This window comes from Doryrhamphus excisus, chromosome 18 (assembly GCF_030265055.1).
Source record: "Doryrhamphus excisus isolate RoL2022-K1 chromosome 18, RoL_Dexc_1.0, whole genome shotgun sequence".
NCBI classification, from domain to species: domain Eukaryota; kingdom Metazoa; phylum Chordata; class Actinopteri; order Syngnathiformes; family Syngnathidae; genus Doryrhamphus; species Doryrhamphus excisus.
This window is the reverse complement of record NC_080483.1, coordinates 3,332,024-3,349,988: the sequence shown is the minus strand read 5'-3', so window position 1 is coordinate 3,349,988 and position 17,965 is coordinate 3,332,024. Positions and strand designations below refer to the sequence as shown.

Genomic DNA, 17,965 nt, shown 5'->3' with positions numbered 1-17,965 from the left:
AACTTTGGGTTTATTGTGTGTGTGTGTGTGTGTGTGTGTGTGTGTGTGTGTGTTGTCACGTGACGCAACATAGAAAGTTGTGTTTTCTCAGAAAGGCCTTGGGCAGAAAGCTTCTACAGCCCGTTGCTGCTCCCTGCAGGACACCCGCTGCACTACATGTTGTATATGGAAAGGCGTATTGACGTCTCCATGACAACCTTCACAGAGCATAGCACCAAAATCACAGTATGATCCAGTGTGTGTGTGTGCAGGCATTCACACTTCTTTGCTGAGTGTGGAACTCCATGATGGTTCAGGTGGGCAGTGGAATATGTCCTTGCCCAGCATCACATCTGGATGATGTTAGCTTGGTTGGTTCTCTGGTGGACCTGCGCCATGGGGACACGGTCGTAATGCTGCACACCCTTAATGGTAAAAAGGAGCCCCGGCTGGACCCGCCGCTTGCTATGGCAGGAGACTCCATGATGTCTTCATTGTGCTCTCCAGAAGCTTCTCATGACACTAGCTACACACAGCTACTCCTTATTGTCTGTTCACTTCATGGAACTTCTCAATGAGGACTCTTATAAGAGCTGGTATATGTGGTTGATCTGGAAGGCATAAATCCTGCCTCATGCAGGAGAATCCTGATGAAGATCATGTACATTGGTAGCTAACAAGAACAAGTCCTATTGACAGCAATAGGAGTGGCATACATTATGGAGGGGGACCTGAGATTCATATCCCTTTTATTAAATAGATACTAACTATGCTGTCCATGCTAGCCGGATTACACGGCGCTACCTGTGTCCAGCACACAGTGCTGCCATGGCAACAGGATGCAGGATGAAGGAATTCAACATGAGTGAAGGCTCCTCATCCTCCTCCTCTTGTGTTAACATGCCACCACCGTAGTGTGTGCGTTGTGATAACAATACCATCAACATCAATAACAAGGAGGCGGAGGAAGCGGAGTGTACTATAGATTTTTTCCCTCTCTCCTTCCTGTCGTCATCTTCCTCATTATTGGTGATTTCTTTCTTATATTCATCACTGACACCTGAGGGGGGGGTGTTATTGTTGTCATGGAAACACTTTATGAACTTGTGAGTGTTGGAGGACTTATTTGGATTGGTCCATCATGTCAATACATGAACACACAGGAAGTGGAGGACAATGGCTTCCTGTTAGCTTTGCTTATCTCCAGAGGCCACGCCTCCGTTATTTCACAAACCCACCAACAGATAAATGACATCCAATCAGCATTATACTTTAAATGATCACGTGATGTATATAAATGTATTAAATATATATATGGCTGATGACGTCATGGTAGTTGAAACTAAGGAGGAGGTGACAGGTGGTTGCTGCAGAGATCCTCATTCACGAGCGAACGCCCCCCCACCCCACACCTCACCCCCCGCCCCCTCGCCGTTGGCGCTTTTAGAGAGAATCTCCCGCCGTTCCCCTCGCCGTTTTTTCTTCTTTTAGAGATCAACATCGCCAGCCTGCACGTCTTGGTGGGTGCGCGCGTGCACGGCTCCTTTCCTCTCGCTCACACGCACGCTCACAAGCGCGGACCCGCAACGTGGGCTAGCGTGCGGCCGCCGCATCAACACCGCCACTGAGCGCAGAGCCCGTGAGCTTTTGGCGGGTCCCCCCTCCCACTCCGCCCCCCTCCCCAACATTTTATTTTCTTTTTGCTTTCGCTGGCAAGTTGGAAGGATGAAGTGGCGCCAGTTATCCTGAGTGAGTACCGTTTGGACTGGGTACCCGGACGGGGGTGTTGGGGTCCAGTCATGGGTACCCCGGAACCATCGCCCCTCAGCCTCGTGTGGCTCGTGCACACGTGCGTGCAGCTGGCACACAGCCAGGATCTTTTGGCGCCACATTCCATCCGAGTGGAGGGTGACGTCACGCTCGGGGGGCTGTTCCCCGTACACGCCAAGGGGGTCCCCGGCGGACCCCCTTGTGGGGACCTGAAAAAGGAAACCGGCATCCAGCGCCTGGAGGCTATGATGTACGCGCTGGACGTCATCAACGCAGACGAGCACCTGCTCCCCAATATCACGCTGGGCGCGCGCGTGCTCGATACGTGCTCGCGGGACACTCACGCGCTCGAGCAGTCGCTGACGTTCGTGCAAGCGCTCGTGCAGAAGGACACGTCGGACGTGCGATGCACAGACGGAGACGCGCCAGTCTTCGTGGAGGACGAGAAGGTGGTAGGCGTGGTCGGAGCGTCTGCCAGCTCCGTGTCCATCATGGTGGCCAACATCCTGCGCCTCTTCCAGGTAACTTCCGCTCACTTTCTGCATGCACACCTGTTGGCGGGCCGGGCGTCACGTGGGTGCCAGGGAGGCAGAGCTTCAATTGGGAGCAGGTCTAGTGGGCGTGTCGTTACTGTGGCTTTCTTTATAATACTAATACTAATCCCACCTAATCTAATCCTAATTTACCATCTAACCCAATTTTGATAACCCATAACCGTAAACCTTTTTCATAGTTTTGTTGTCGTCTCTTGTTGCTGTATCAATTTGCGCACCTTCACCGTCTGCAGAAGAAGAGGTTTTCATGATAATGTTGTGATCAGATTCCACAGATCAGTTACGCGTCGACGGCGCCCGAGCTGAGTGACGAGCGGCGCTACGACTTCTTCTCTCGTGTGGTTCCTCCAGATGGCTTCCAGGCTCAGGCCATGCTGGACCTTGTCAAGGTGCTGGGATGGACGTACGTGTCCACCGTGGCATCGGAGGGCAGTTACGGCGAGAAGGGCGTGGACGCCTTCCTGCAGCTTTCTCGAGACCAGGGTACGATTTATTTACCTTTGATCTCCGTCACAGGAAGTGATTGACAGCCGACTGTGTGTGAGTCATGTGAAAACGGATGTGCTTTCAACTGTTAGCATTAGCATGCCTTTGGTCCTCAGGTGGAACGTGTGTGGCTCAGTCTGTGAAGATCCCACACCATTCTGACTCCTCCCACTTTGACAAGGTCATCCGCCTTCTGCTGGACACGCCCGCCGCCCGAGCGGTCATACTCTTCGCCTCTGACGACGACATCAGGTACCCGTGCGGGGGTCATGTGACACGCACACATACACAATACTCACAATGTGTGTGTGTGTTCCAGAGGTGTTCTGAGCGCCAGCAAGCGAGCGCAGCAGGTGGGTCACTTTCTGTGGATTGGTTCTGACAGCTGGGGGGCCAACAACGCTCCCGTCCATCAGCTGGAGGATGCCGCCGCCGGCGCCATCACCGTACTGCCCAAAAGGGCCACCATCAGCGGTAACTCTCCAATCAATCAATCAATAAACCCATGAAGGAGAACTGCATGCTCTCATTTCCTGCTGGAAATCACATTATTCCTGAATTTGGTTGCTATGGAAACAACATCAGCAGTCTCAACAAGTGTGTGTGTGTGTGCAGGCTTTGATGCGTACTTCACGTCACGCACACTGGAGAACAACCGCAGGAATGTTTGGTTTGCTGAGTTCTGGGAGGAGAACTTCCGCTGTCAGCTGACCAGCACTGCTACCCCACGCCACGCCTCCAGGAAGTGCACCGGTGAGCATGCACATGCTCTGTGTGAGTGTGTTTAGTCTGACGCAGCACAGTGTCCAAAGTGTGGTCGTGCAAATAGTCTGTTCCAGTGTCAAACTGTGGCCATCCTAACCTGGTTGAACAAGCGTAAAAACATGTGTTATTAGGTCATGTGACACAAATGTTGTGTTGATGTGTTCTGATCTAAAGGTCAGGAACGGATTGGCATGGACTCCAAGTACGAGCAGGAGGCTAAAGTGCAGTTTGTGATGGACGCAGTGTACGCCATGGCCTACGCGTTGCACAACATGCATGCTGACCTTTGCCCCCCAGACTCCGCCCTCTGTCCTGACATGGAGATGGCCAGTGGCAAGAAACTACTCAAGTACATCCGCACTGTCAGCTTCAACGGTGAGCCACACACACACACACACACACACACACACACAGGGAATCATCAGGAATATGAATAATCAAGTTAAAAGCAGTATAAATCCATACATCATGAATTCATCATAATCATCATAATGTTTGCCAGCACACGCTAATACACAAACACACACACGCATATACTTATATGACGAACGTCACGCCAACATGGATAAATATTTTTAAATAATGTCTTATTCAACGTCTTTCATGTACAGGAAGTGCAGGTACTTCCGTGATGTTCAATCGGAACGGCGACGCCCCCGGCCATTATGATGTCTTCCAGTACCAGTGGAACAACGCCAGCGGGCCAGGATACCGCGTCGTCGGACAATGGATGGAAACTCTGCAGCTCAATGTCAGTTTTTCATATCAAAACATGGCAGCACATTTGTTACTCCACATCCAGTATGCTAAGGAAAAGATAGATTCAAGTGAAGAATGAAAGGAGGAAAAATGGGATTATCTCATAGGGATCATGGGACACTGAGTGAAGGGGATCGGAATGTTCCTCTCAGATTAGCAGCTTCATTTGGAAAATGGCTCAGCTATCATGATATGTACATTACTTATAATAATTATTATTATTATTATTTTAGCTGTTATTATCATTATGGTGGCACAGTACCCCATATGCTCAGTACCTCTTCCTGGGATTCCTCAAGGAATTTTCTGAAAATCCACACAACACTCCCATGCACCCTTAAGGACCCTGCCGAGAGCATTGAGTCCATAGTTCCACAACCAGGACAAAAAACACACTGCTACTGCTATGGGATTTGGTACCGATTCAGGTCGGCTAATCCAGAGGCACTGTCCCAGATGTCCCAGTTGTGTGCGATTGCGGATCTCATCCATGCCCAGGGTCCTGCTACCGAGGACCTTATCGATCACCTCAGCAACCTCAGCTCCAGAGATAGCGAGCCCTCTGTTGGGTCCTTCCTTGTCTGTTGCCGACTACCAGAGCCACAGACCGCCGGGTCTGCCAATGACTGCCAAAAGACCCAATAGGACTCCATCCATCAAAGGGTTCTGGAATTACCACCATGACAGGCACCGACCACCTTATAGCCACAACAATGGAGGCATTGAACATGGTCCTTTAGAAGCCAATGTCTGCTCCCTTCCTCGGAACATTACAGTAGAGTGATGGAGGTAGTCCTCCTTCTCACGGGGGACAGGGACAAGACACCCTCATAATGCATTTGGGCCTGCCGGGTCTGACAGGTATCCTCCCCCACTATCGGAGCCAGAAGTCCAATACCCATCGCTCAGGTTCACATTTCACATCATGGGGGGCAAATGAATTCCACACACTCTAAGGACTCCAAAGGGGGAAGGGAATCTGAACTGGAGCATAGGTGCAGACAACAATCAGGACTTGTTGTTCCCCCACCCAAATGCGGAGGGAAACTACCCTCTCGTTGACTGGGTTCGACTCCAATGTAATGGTAATGGTAATGGTATCAGTTCCCAGTTCCACATGTCCAAAAGGAGTAGGAAGAAGCAAAGCTTATTAAATCCTACCCCTCCATCTGGTACTTTTACAATCAGTAACTGTTACATTTGTTCACTTCCTGCTTTCCTAATATAGTTTAAGTTTTTTTATGATTACTATTTTTTTTATTTTATTTTTGTCACATAATCAGTTCCCAGTTCCACGTGTCCAAAAGGAGTAGGAAGAAGCAAAGCTTATTAAATCCTACCCCTCCATCTGGTACTTTTACTTTACAATCAGTAACTGTTACATTTGTTCACTTCCTGCTTTCCAAATATAATTTAAGTTTTTGTTTTCAATTTTATTTTATACATTTTTTCATTAAAAAAATGTTTTAAATTTTTTAAATTCATATATTTTTTAATTTATATATTTTTTGATTATTACTTATTTTTAATTATTATTTTTTTTATTTTTTGATATGAGCATCCAATGCCATAATGGGTACCATAGTAAGTGTCAATATAGTGATATATATAGCACATCATGACTGGTTCAAGACTCTTGATCCAGACCCACGTCCAGGCGAGGGAAAACCAGGCTCAGTGTTTCCTGGTTATAATTTTAGATTGGGTATGATTATTAAGGTGCTGTGGTTATGTTAGCATAGCAACAGAATTTGGAATGTCCCCTTGTCGGCCATATTTTTTGATGCTATTTACACGCAGGAAGTGCATAGACAACAAAGTGACATGTCATGCACTCCTTGTCCACAGGTGGAGGATATGCAGTGGGGCCACGGCGAGCGCGGCGTTCCCTCATCGGTGTGCAGCCTTCCCTGCCGGGTGGGCGAGAGGAAGAAGCTGGCAAGGGGCGTGGCCTGCTGCTGGCACTGCGAGCGCTGCGACGGGTACCAGTATCAACAGGACGAGTTCACGTGCAAGCTGTGTGCCTTCAACATGCGGCCTGACGCCAACCGCACTTCCTGTCAGCCCATCCCCGTCATCCACCTGGAATGGCACTCGCCGTGGGCGCTCATCCCTGTTCTCCTCGCCACGCTGGGTATTGCTACCACGCTGGCCGCCATGGCTGCCTTTGTGCGCTTCAACCACACGGCCGTGGTGCGCGCGTCTGGCCGAGAGATGAGCTACGTGCTCCTCGCAGGGATCTTCCTGTCGTACATCGTCACCTTCCCGATGGTCGCCAAGCCGGACACAGGCGTGTGCGCACTCAGGCGGATCTTTTTGGGATTGGGAATGTGCATCAGTTATTCCGCCATGTTTGCCAAAACACACCACATCTATGCCATCTCTGAGCGCAGCAAGAGGTCGGCGGCGGCCGCCCGCTTTGTCAGCCCCACCTCGCAGCTCACCGTGGTCTGTGGCCTCGTTGCCGTCCAGCTGCTCGCCACGCTGCTGTGGATTGCCGTGACCCCGCCCCACACCGTCGTCGACTACGAGCAGCGCAAGAGCGTGGAAGCACGTTTAGCACGCGGTATGTTGACGTGCGACATGGGCGACCTGCAGACCATCTGCACGCTGGGCTACAGCCTCCTCCTCATGGTCACGTGCACCGCCTACACCATCAAGACGCGCCACTTGCACGATGGCGTCCATGAGGCCAAAGCCATCAGCTTTACCGTCTATACCACCTGCATCGTCTGGCTCGCCTTCATTCCCATCTTCTTCGGAACGCCGCGCTCTGCCCACAAGGTGAGTCGCACCTGCGTGTGCGTGTTACCCGCCCACAATTTGACGGACAGGTAGCTCAGTGAGGATTTGTCTGTTTGCGGGCCTCCAGCTTTACATCCAGACCACCGCTCTGACCATCTCCATGAGCCTGAGCGCCTCGGTGCCGTTGGGAATGCTCTTCCTTCCCAAGGTGTACGTCATCATCTTCCACCCTGAACTCAACGTGACGCAGAAGAGGCGGTCTTTCAAGGCGGTGGTGACGGCAGCTGCTGCATCGTCCCGACTGGCTCACAAGGTCAGCGAGCGACCCAATGGCGAGGCCAAGACCCAACTCTGTCACAACATGGACGCCAGCAGTGAGTTACGCTCTCTTATTTTATCTTATCTTATCATACGCCAATGATGTACCCATATGGTATACACACAGGTATACATATACATATGTTTTCCATATTTTTTACCTTGGAGGTCCGATCGACTGCAGAAAGTAGCTCTGAGGACGTGGAACGTCACCTCTCTGGTGGCGAAGGAGCCTGAGGCTCAAAGGCTCTTGAACCAATCCTCTAGAGCAGTGATTTTCAACCACTGTGCCGCGGCACACTAGTGTACCTTGAGAAACCGTCAGGTGTGCCGTGAGGAATTATCCAATAGCACTTTTTATAATTAACATTTATTAATCATCATTTGCAAATATGATGTCAATAGCCATTATGTCAATAGTATACATGGACCCAAATATTCCAATTGCATTTGGTTTATTTGCTCAAACGGAAAGAATTGAACAGGGATGGAATATTCCTTTAACCAATCCGATTGAGGTATCTTGTACCCGCTCAAACGGAAAGTTGGCAGGGTGCGTTCTTCTTCGTGGTGTTTTTCTTCTTCTGTTGTTTATTGGCGGTTGGCAAACAGCTTTCGTATGCATTACCGCCATCTGTGGAACAGAATCTAAACCCTTCTATACTTTATTCACAAGTCCAGTTTTATTAAAAAAGAAAATATATATCTATATAAAACATGTCCTGAGTTTATTTATAAAATATTAGCAAGATTGAATTTGATCTTTTCCTGTTTAAATTGATCCCGGGTGCGTTCTTTCAGCGCATGCTCAGATATGACGTAACACGCAGATCCAGACGTTCTTCACTTTTAAAAATGGAGGCCAGCAATCGGCACTGGACTAAGCAAAGTTTGTTTTTGATTCAAACTAAATTTCAAGACTGGACAGACGAAAAACTGGCAATACGGAGTTATTCTAACAAGTGAAAGAAAAACTTGGGGAAGCCGGTATCATGTGATGGTAATGTTTACGTTTTACCGCATTGACTATTCTGTTTGATTTTCACGGCGCATGTAGACAAGAGATTGGAATATTCCTTTCCATGGATACCATTGTTTCCCGAAAGGTCATTCGGAAAGAGAAAAAGTGGTGATGTAAAAACGTGGCTACTGTGGAGTGTCTGTGGTGTAAAGACTGGCAGAGCAATGTAATATTGGTCCGTGTGGCAACACCTACCTTGTTCCTCCCATAGACTTATTGATGCACGTGTGAGGTCGTGGTGACATTTTGGAACATTTTTGGTTAGTGGTGTGCCACAAGATTTTTCCAATGTAAAAAACATGCCGTGGCTCAAAAAAGGTTGAAAAACACTGATCTACATACATCAAAATACAACAACCATTACAATACAATACAATGAAATACAATGCAAACAAACAACCCAGATTAGGCACAGCAAGTGAAGACTGGGGCTGGAGCTGGTCATCGGTTTGAGCACAGATTAAAACCTTGCTTTTTAATGCACAAGACTAGACACACACAAACTAAAAAGCACATCTAAAAACCTCAAGGTAGGACTTAAAAAGAAGAAACTGATGTTTGGGTTGGTCATCTGTATTTTGATTGATGTAAGAAATGCACTGTAATGTTTGATATATTTGCCCAAATAACAATAAATAAATAATATGCGGGTGGCACGGTGATCGAGTGGTTAGGTCAGACCTCGCAGCTAGGAGACCAGGGTTCAATTCCACCCTCGGCCATCTCTGTGTGGAGTTTACATGTTCTCCCTGTGTATGCGTGGGTTTTCTCTGGGTACTCCGGTTTCCTCCCACATTCCAAAAACATGCTAGGTTAATTAGCGACTCCAAATTGTCCATAGGTATGAATGTGAGTGTGAATGGTTGTTTGTCTATATGTGCCCTGTGATTGGCTGGCCACCAGTCCAGGGTGTACCCCGCCTCTCGTGCCCGAAGACAGCTGGGATAGGCTCCAACACCCCCCCCCCCCCCCCCCGCGACCCTCGTGAGTATAAGCAATAGAAAATGAATGACTGAATGAGTTCTCCTCCTATTTTGTGTGGAAGTGGTAACTTTTAGGCTTTTTATTTTGTCTTTCCCCACCCTCTGCCATCTCTGTGTGGAGTTTGCATGTTCTCCCCGTGCATGCGTGTGTTTTCTCCGGGTACTCCGGTTTCCTCCCACATCCCAAAAACATGCTAGCTTAATTGGCGACTCCAAATTGTCCATAGGTATGAATGTGAGTGTGAATGGTTGTTTGTCTATATGTGCCCTGTGATTGGCTGGCCACCAGTCCAGGGTGTAGCCCGCCTCTTGTGCCCGAAGACAGCTGGGATAGGCTCCAGCACCCCCGCGACCCTCGTGAGGAAAAGCGGTAGAAAATGAATGAATGAATAATAATATGCCAAGAGTGGCTGCAGTCATTGGACGGTCTATGTGTCAATCATTGACATGCTTGAAATGAAGCATTGAAGTGAAATCATCTCCTAATTACGTCGTTTGTTACAGCTTTCTTCGTTCTCCTCACACAACCCCAATGAAAGTGTTTGTGTGTCAGCAGGTGACCTTTGACCTTATTCCATCTTCCATCCGTCAGTGGATTTTGTTGTGTCTCCTCCTGAGAAGAAACAAAAAAAACCCCAAGTTCTCACTCTGATGACCTGAAAGTTTGTCAACTTCCTGTCGGCTCGTGGTGGACGAAACCAACGTTTATCTGCCAGGGCAAACATCTTTGCTGTCTGCTCTGTCTGCGTGTCAGCAGCGGGGGGCGTATGTCTTCTCCACAAGAATGCTTCCTTTTTGACTTTTCACACCAATCGAATGAATGTAGACAACACGTGACCAAATATGGTTGACGCGCTGTGGTGGGCGGGGTTTATTTCATTATGTTAGCTTGCTCAAGCGAAAGAGAAAGATGTCATGTAAGGGCTATTAATGTTTTTATGTTATTTATGTACAATACGGAATATTGGTGTAGTTTCCCGTGTTGACCACAGGTGTCACTCAATACTTTCTGCATGTCCTTTATCTACTTTATTTCGATTTGTGTCTAAAATGAAATATTTTGGTCAGTACTCTTTCAAGTAAGTATACTGTGTACACTGTTCTTTATTTGGGGGAAATAATTTTAATGGATAAAAACAGATGAGCTTTTGCGAGATCTTGCCGAATTTAATTTCGACTCCAAATTTGGTCACGGACTTCCGCCGTACGTCGTAAACAGGAAGTCGTGTTCTACGTTGTTTATTTTCAAAACAACCATCACGCCTCAATGAAACTTTGTTCCTGAAGTTAGAATATCACTTTATACCTTTATAGTTGTGCAGTAAAGGGTGTGTAAATGCTGAAAATTGAAATTAAATGACGTATTTCCAACCAATTTTCGCTATGCGGAGGCCAAAGTGTGTCGTGTTGCTTCACTTAGTTTAGATGATTTTGCGGGATTTTGCACAAATAAATTATCATATTTCCCCCATATGTGCGGCACACTTACCAAAAATGATGACTGCAATATTTACTCACTTCTTTTATCATTTTTAATTATAAATTGCAACTACGTGATTTAGTCTCCACTCTTCCGCTACGTAACCAAGATGGCTATTATTGACGGTGGCAACTGAGCAGTTTGAGTGTACGAGTACACGTGGGTACTACTACTACACGTGACACTTCTGTATTTTGATGTACTTCTCTGTGTCCGTAAGTCAATCACGCATGTGATCTCTACAGGTCATGTGACCTGTCACTGCATGTTTCTTTTCTATGTTGTATTGTTTCTGTGTGCGTGTGTGCATGTGTTTGTATTGCTTGCACAATGTTGTGGTGGGACCATGACCGTTGACCCCTTTCTTGTGATTTGTCAGAGGATGTATCAAATATATTTATAACTTTTCATAACTCATGTGTGTGTCTCTCTTTCTTTATACCAAGGGGTCTCAAACACGCGGCCCGTGGGCCAAATGTGGCCCGCAGGACACTAGTTTGAAGCACCCGCCTTGATATGAAAGTTTAATGTTAGTGCGGCCCGCGCAAGTTTGATATGGATGCTGTATGGTATCATGTACCCAGAAAAAATTATTACGTTTGATTAATGTTCATGTTAAAGGTTAAATAACTGTTAATAGTTATCCTCCCTATCCGTGTGGAAGTGGTAAGTTTTTGGCTATTTAAGTTGAAAGGAAATAACTAAAAGGCTACCGTTTAGGTCGCTAGCTCTCTAGTTTGCGAGTTAGCATGTGTCTCAAGACCCTGCAGTTGCGCAATATGTTGTAAATAAAAAGAGTATAAATGTGACTATAGTCGTGTTTTGTCATGTCTACAGGGCTCTAATAATGCTTTGTTCATTTTAATCTGAAAAAAATCATTTGTCTACCCACCAACTATATGTGGTTTCTTAAGTTTTTATTATTTGCCGTTTTATTATTATTATATTTATTTATTTATTACTGATTGATTGATTTTCTTTATTCTTGATTTGTTTATTTTTCATCTTATTTTGTGTAGAAAAATAAAAAGTAAGATATTTGAGAACAGTGGAATGTTTTATCACAGCTTTTCTTGTAGAAAATCGGAACCAAAGCAAAGTTTATTCATTTTTCTGTTTTTAATAAATGCGTTTTTGTTTTTTTTTGGAAAACCTCATGCGGCCCAGTCTCACCCAGACCCTAGCTGCAGTGGCCCCCAGGTAAATTGAGTTTGAGACCCCTGCTTTATACAGTATATTTCTATATCGTGAATACACCCATCACATGTCTGCAATTATTTATTTCATATTTAACTTGTGTCATATGGAATGATGGTTACAGAGAATACAGTAGCTATAGGACAGCGTGAGTATAATACGTATGTTTATGTCACAGATAAAATGTTGATGTCGTAGCATCCTTCCACCTGTACAAACACAAAGAGTTAAGTTGTATTGATTTATGATACTATTTTAAGAAAAAAATAACATTGCCCCATGTGACACTCACATCAAAGCGCCCGATGGAGGCGGAACTCTGACTGCTCTGCATTACTTCGGTCAATGCCCACATCTGCTGAAGGCTGCACGAAACTGTCTGAGGGTCCGGCAGACCCTCCTCCTGATGGTGGGGTTTGGGGCAGGGTTTTAAAAAACACACTCATAAGTATAAGTAGTCTTATATGTACTATGTGTGTTAGCGTGTACCTCTACGTCAGGTTGGCGGTCAACCAGCGTCAGAGCAGAGAGCCAATCAGAGAGCTCCTTGCCAGTCTCCTGAAACAAGATATCATCATTACCACCTGGTTCACTGTGCCCATGCTAAGAAGTTAGCATGTTATCAATAGTACACTGATTCAGCTGATTGGTGGACACAAAGTGCAAGGATGTGTGAAACGAGAGACCGTCTGCGTGCGAGGGAAGATGCGGATGTCCTCCAGGTTGAAGGTCAACCACGCAGAGGACGGCTGTCTCAGGATGAGTCTCAAGGACGTGACATGATCTGGCTCCACTTGCATCTGAATGCGAGGAGCAGGAAGTTAGCGTGTGTCATCACAGACACACACACATACACATACCTGGGTCCGGTGGATGGCATAGAAGTCCTGCGAACCCGCCTCAGTATGGGGGTTCTTCATAAGAGGGAGGTCCCTGACAGCCGTGACCCACTTGGCCGCCACTGCCTCCTGGCTGGGGCTCCGCCTCTGCAGCCTCACACTGACGAAGGCTGTGTAGTAGTTCTTGAAGGCGACAGCCTCAATCTGACCATGACATGTTAACACATGCTAACATGCTAACACAATCAATAGCATCGTGGGACACAGTACGAGGCGTGCTTGCTTACGTTTACACTTTTTCCAAAGGGGAGGCTGACATCCAGCACGCAGACGCCCGAGTGGCTGGAGTCTACCTTGACGTCTCCAAAGTGAAGGTATACTGGAGGTTTGACAGTGCACGTGATGTGCTGGATGACGTCATCATCGCTCATGTCCTAGAAGCAATCATAACAAACGTTCAACTGATTAGTAATAATTTTTTAACACATGATCATTAAATGTCACATGAGACATACACACACATAAACCTGACCTTGTCTATGTTACACATATAATGTAAACATGAATTAATAGTTTTTTTCTGTCTTTTAAAATGGTGTCCATGCTGCTAATCCCTCTGACGGGTGCTAACGCAGCTAAATGATTAGCTTTTCGTGCTACTGATAAAGAGTCTTTCTGCTTACTGTTTCCTCGAAGACAAGAAGATGCTCGCAGGGTTAGCAAGCTAACGATGCTCCGCTACTTCCGGAATGTAACCATAGTGACGGTGAGTTCTTAAAGAGCCAGCAGCGCTCTTCGACCAAAGAGAGATTATTTAAAATCTTTTACTTTCACCAAAAACTTTCACAAATAGCGTCAAATCGCAGGAAATAAACTAAGAGTGACACGTGGGCATAATTAAGTGGTCGCGTGGTCATGTGATATAAAGTGAATGATGTTCAAAATGTATTTCTCCTGTTATACTCAGCAGGGGGCAGTCTTGCATGGAGTTAGTCATTTCTGCAGCATTAAAACTTCAGATTACAAAATCATTATGACGATTTTTATTGATTTATTATTACTCATAAACACATTCACGTCGCTTGTTCTTCGTTAAGATTGCGGTATTGTTATTGTTGTTTTTATTGAACACAAAAGAACCAAGCTTTTTAACAAGGGCTACTGTCGCGGCCGTAACCCACGCCTACAACTAACTAACATCCGGGTTCGCTCTCTTCCTGTCCGTCACACCATTTCCTTCCCAACCCCGGAACATATCTCCCCACTGCAACACCTGCGCAAACACATCACATAATACCCCTAATAATAATAACAATTATTATTATTATTATTATTATTTCAACGGAGATGAGGGGATAATAATGATGTCTGAAGGTCAGCGTCTGTAATACCTGTGTAATGTAAAACTGGTTGGCATCGAACGAAAACTCGCGGTGATCAATAATATTTCACCTCTTCACACAGACACAACATATAAAGGTATATCAGCATGTTGGATAATGTACACACATCACGTGTTTAAAAACGTGTATTTGTTACTGTGCTCGATTGTAGGCTAGCTGTTATGCTAGCTGCTATGCTAACTGTTATGCTAGCTGCTGTGTTGTCATTTGTTACAGTTTCAGTGGGCTCGCAGTGACAAACATGGCCACCTGCTGCTGTCAATCATTACCTTTTGTGCTTCCAGCAGGCCCCTTGATGTCAAAATGTCTGTCTTTAAATAATCACATTCATCGTAAATCCTATTCGTGTCACTCAGGATATTTACACATACACACACACGCGTTGTGTCCTAGTAACGCTACACTTGGAAAGGTCAGCAGGGGGAAGCACAAGCTTCTTGTGTGTGTGTGTGTGTGTGTGTGTGTGTGTGTGTAAATGAAATACTGAACGTGTTCTTAATGCACTAATCAACATTAGTGGAATGTTCACCTTTGACCTTTGACCAGACATTGCAGCTTTTTGGTCTCCTGTCAAATTTTAAAATAGCACACAGACATCACCTTATAAGGATGGACGGGGTGTTATTGGGTCAAAGGTCAGGGTATGACAAAAGGCTGGTTTATTGTAAATCATGTTAGTACTGTAATAATAATAATCATTCCAAATCATTATCATTTTTCTTGTGAAAAGTGAGTGGAAGAATTGTGTTATCATTGTTTATGGTGATGTGTGTGTAAGAGAGAAGGTTCCAGAAGGTTCTGCAAAAGAGATTAGAATGGATAATCTTTGTATTCATGCTAATTAACAGCTTCTACGTCTTTTCTTTTCTGTGTTTAACATCCTTATTCCTGTGTGTGTGTGTGTGTGTGTGTGTGTCTCACACTCAGATTAATGGACCACTGCCTTTTGTAAGGAAGCTCAGGAATGTTCTCCACTTTCAAGCACGTACGTACACACACACACACACACACACATACACATAGAGAAAGACAAGTGAAAAACATGTGTGTAGTGTGTACCTGTGTGTATGTGGTGTGTATGAAGACATCAAACGTCAGTCACATGACTTTTACCAACTCGTGGCCTGACTGCATATTATTAAGTGTGTGTGTGGGGGTGAGTGTGTGTGTGACGGAAGGGAGCGTCACCAAGGCAACCAAGCCTGATGATGATGATGATGATGATGTTGTTGGACTGAAGGCAGGAAAACAACCTTTGACCTTGGCTGACTTTGGTGCTGGAATGCAACCAATTCTTTTGTGTCAGGGTCAAAGGTCACTGGACCATTAGACTGTGTGGATTAGGTCTCCGCCTCCTCCTGTCTGTCAGCCACACCCACATGACCACAGTGAGAGCAGTAAGGGACAGGAAAAGGTTAGCATTAGCTTGACTTTTAGCATCTGTGTGTATTTGGGGAGGCATAAGCTGTGAAGGCCAGAGATCAATAACTACAAGAAGCCATTTTTCACTTTCAAAAAGTGCTACTTTACCCGCTAGCTTGTTAGCGTCTGTGGCTAAAGTTAGCGTGGCCATGTTGGGTGAGGCGTGTAAAAAGAGACGGGAATGTGTTTCTAATAATAGCGTGTCTGCCGACAGCTCGGCGACGCCTCATCAGGGTCCCTACCAAAAATAAACACACACAAAAGTAGAAAGCTCTTATCACCATGACGACGTGATGGAGGCCAAGTAGCCGCTCCACGTCGCACCTGAAGTCTGACAAGCTAACACTCGTCTACTGGACTATACACTATGCTTTCTGTGTGTGTGTGTGTTGTGTCAACAGTGGCTGCCCAGCCGGAATGTTTGGGTAGATCTCCATCAGGTGAGAAGAAGGAAGACTTTCACTTCAGTACACTCATCGCAGCCTGAGAGCAGCCGTGTTAGTGTGTTTCTACCAGTCATTTATTTGACCTAGAGCAGGGGTCTCAAACTCAGTTTACTTGGGAGCCACTGGAGCTAGGGTCTGGGCAAGGCTGGGCCGCATCAGGTTTTCCAAAAAAAAACAAAAACGCATTTATTAAAAACAGAAAAATATACAAACTTTTTCAGTGCTTTGGTTCCGATTTTCTACAATAAAAGCTCTGATAGAACATTCCACTGTTCTCAAATATCTTAATTTTTATTTTTCTGCACAAAATAAGATGAAAAATAAATAAACAAATCAAGAATAAATCAGTAATAAATAAATATAATATTAATAATAAAACGGCAAATAATAAAAACTTAAGAAACCACATATAGTTGGTGGGTAGACAAATGATTTTTTTCCTGATTAAAATGAACAAAGCATTATTAGAGCCCTGTAGACATGACTAAACACGACTATAGTCACATTTATACTCTTTATTTACAACATATTGCGCAACTGCAGGGTCTTGAGACACATGCTAACTCACAAACTAGAGAGCTAGCGACCTAAACGGTAGCCTTCAAGTTATTTCCTTTGAACTTAAATAGCCAAAAACTTACCACTTCCACACGGATAGGGAGGATAACTATTACATTTATTTAACCTTTAACATGAACATTAATCAAACTTAATAATTTTTTCTGGGTACATGATACCATACAGCATCCATATCAAACTTGCGCGGGCCGCACTAACATTAAACTTTCATATCAAGGCGGGGGCCTCAAACTAGTGTCCTGCGGGCTACATTTGGCCCGTGGGTCGCATGTTTGAGACCCCTGAGCTAGAGCAACACAATCTGCAAGCGCAGCTACTTCAGGGATCCCAAACATGAACAAGCAGTGCTCCCCTTTAATTTGGAAACAATTAACCCAGTTTCACAGCATGTCAACAAATTTGGTGGAGATGTCGACCCTGGTAGGACGCACGAAAAAGTCTCAAGAACCTATGATAAAAAAAAAAACAGGAAGTCAGCAATTTAGGGCAAAAACCAGGGGTGAACTAGTCCTAGTCACTTTGACCACAGACTTCTTGACTTCCTGTTCAATCAATTCGCCACTAAACCGTAAACGTTAAGAACTCAGTTCCACAAGGTTAGATCTTGAAGCCCACTTCCTGACTTACATATGTGAACCCTGAGTTGCGTGGGGGTGTGGGGGTGTGTTCAAGGCTGCTTACAGCTTTAATTTATGTTATTATTATATCACTATTTGTCATATTTTGGAGTTTTCTTCACAGCCATAACAGGATTTCTTTCTGAAACCCTGAGAGGTCTTGCATGAGGTACGAAATAACAACTGGATGGAATTTCAACAGAGCACCAGGGTGTCTCCGTGTCCTCCCCCTCAATGGTGGTCCTGGTTAGGCTCCCAAAGCCCACCACAAGCTCCTTAGTCTTGCTCAGGTTGGGGGTGGCGGTGTTGCTGTTGGGACAATAGTGTGAAGGTCTGACAGCCTGGGAGGCGTTTACAAGCAAACACACGTTTTACTGACCACTCATAAACGCCTCCCGGAACGGCGCACATCTTTCTGTCTGAGCTTATTCTCACCAAAGATCATTTACATAACCCTTCTTTTTCCTGCTCATCTTCTTTCCTGGCCAATCACAGCACAGGAACATCAATTATACCACACACACAATGCAGCGAATTAGCTGTGAGTTCATCCTCGTATTAACACATTAGCTTCACTCACTCAGCAGAAGATGAGGGCCCGG

General features: G+C 45.6%; 2 protein-coding genes across 6 annotated transcripts; one reads left to right on the top strand and one right to left on the bottom strand.

Annotated features, from left to right (window-relative positions):
- Nucleotides 1–148: 148 nt before the first annotated feature.
- Nucleotides 149–11,523, top strand: LOC131105934 (metabotropic glutamate receptor 7). 3 transcript variants are annotated; one of them, XM_058054458.1, is made up of 10 exons: nt 149–2,270; nt 2,570–2,786; nt 2,906–3,041; nt 3,109–3,263; nt 3,405–3,542; nt 3,729–3,929; nt 4,166–4,305; nt 6,162–7,097; nt 7,186–7,432; nt 9,937–11,523. In XM_058054458.1, exons 1-10 carry the CDS (start codon nt 1,779–1,781, stop codon nt 9,945–9,947), a joined length of 2,673 nt encoding a protein of 890 aa, XP_057910441.1. In that variant the 5' UTR covers nt 149–1,778; the 3' UTR covers nt 9,948–11,523. The 3 variants fall into 3 exon arrangements, with proteins under 3 accessions (XP_057910441.1, XP_057910440.1, XP_057910442.1); XM_058054457.1 differs by having other exon boundaries at nt 9,934–11,523; XM_058054459.1 differs by having other exon boundaries at nt 2,005–2,270; nt 2,655–2,786; nt 9,934–11,521.
- A 486-nt stretch (nt 11,524–12,009) lies between these two features.
- On the bottom strand, nt 12,010–14,731 carry nicn1 (nicolin 1). Of its 3 annotated transcripts, none has more exons than XM_058055308.1 (7): nt 13,429–13,577; nt 13,184–13,330; nt 12,918–13,100; nt 12,744–12,857; nt 12,547–12,615; nt 12,350–12,460; nt 12,010–12,266 (listed from the first exon to the last, which is right to left on the bottom strand). In XM_058055308.1, the coding sequence occupies exons 1-7, from the start codon at nt 13,444–13,446 to the stop codon at nt 12,225–12,227; spliced, it is 684 nt and encodes a 227-aa protein (XP_057911291.1). In that variant the 5' UTR covers nt 13,447–13,577; the 3' UTR covers nt 12,010–12,224. The 3 variants fall into 3 exon arrangements, with proteins under 3 accessions (XP_057911291.1, XP_057911293.1, XP_057911292.1); XM_058055310.1 differs by lacking the exon at nt 13,429–13,577 and adding an exon at nt 13,580–13,735 and having other exon boundaries at nt 12,012–12,266; XM_058055309.1 differs by lacking the exon at nt 13,429–13,577 and adding an exon at nt 14,569–14,731 and having other exon boundaries at nt 12,015–12,266.
- Nucleotides 14,732–17,965: the final 3,234 nt, after the last annotated feature.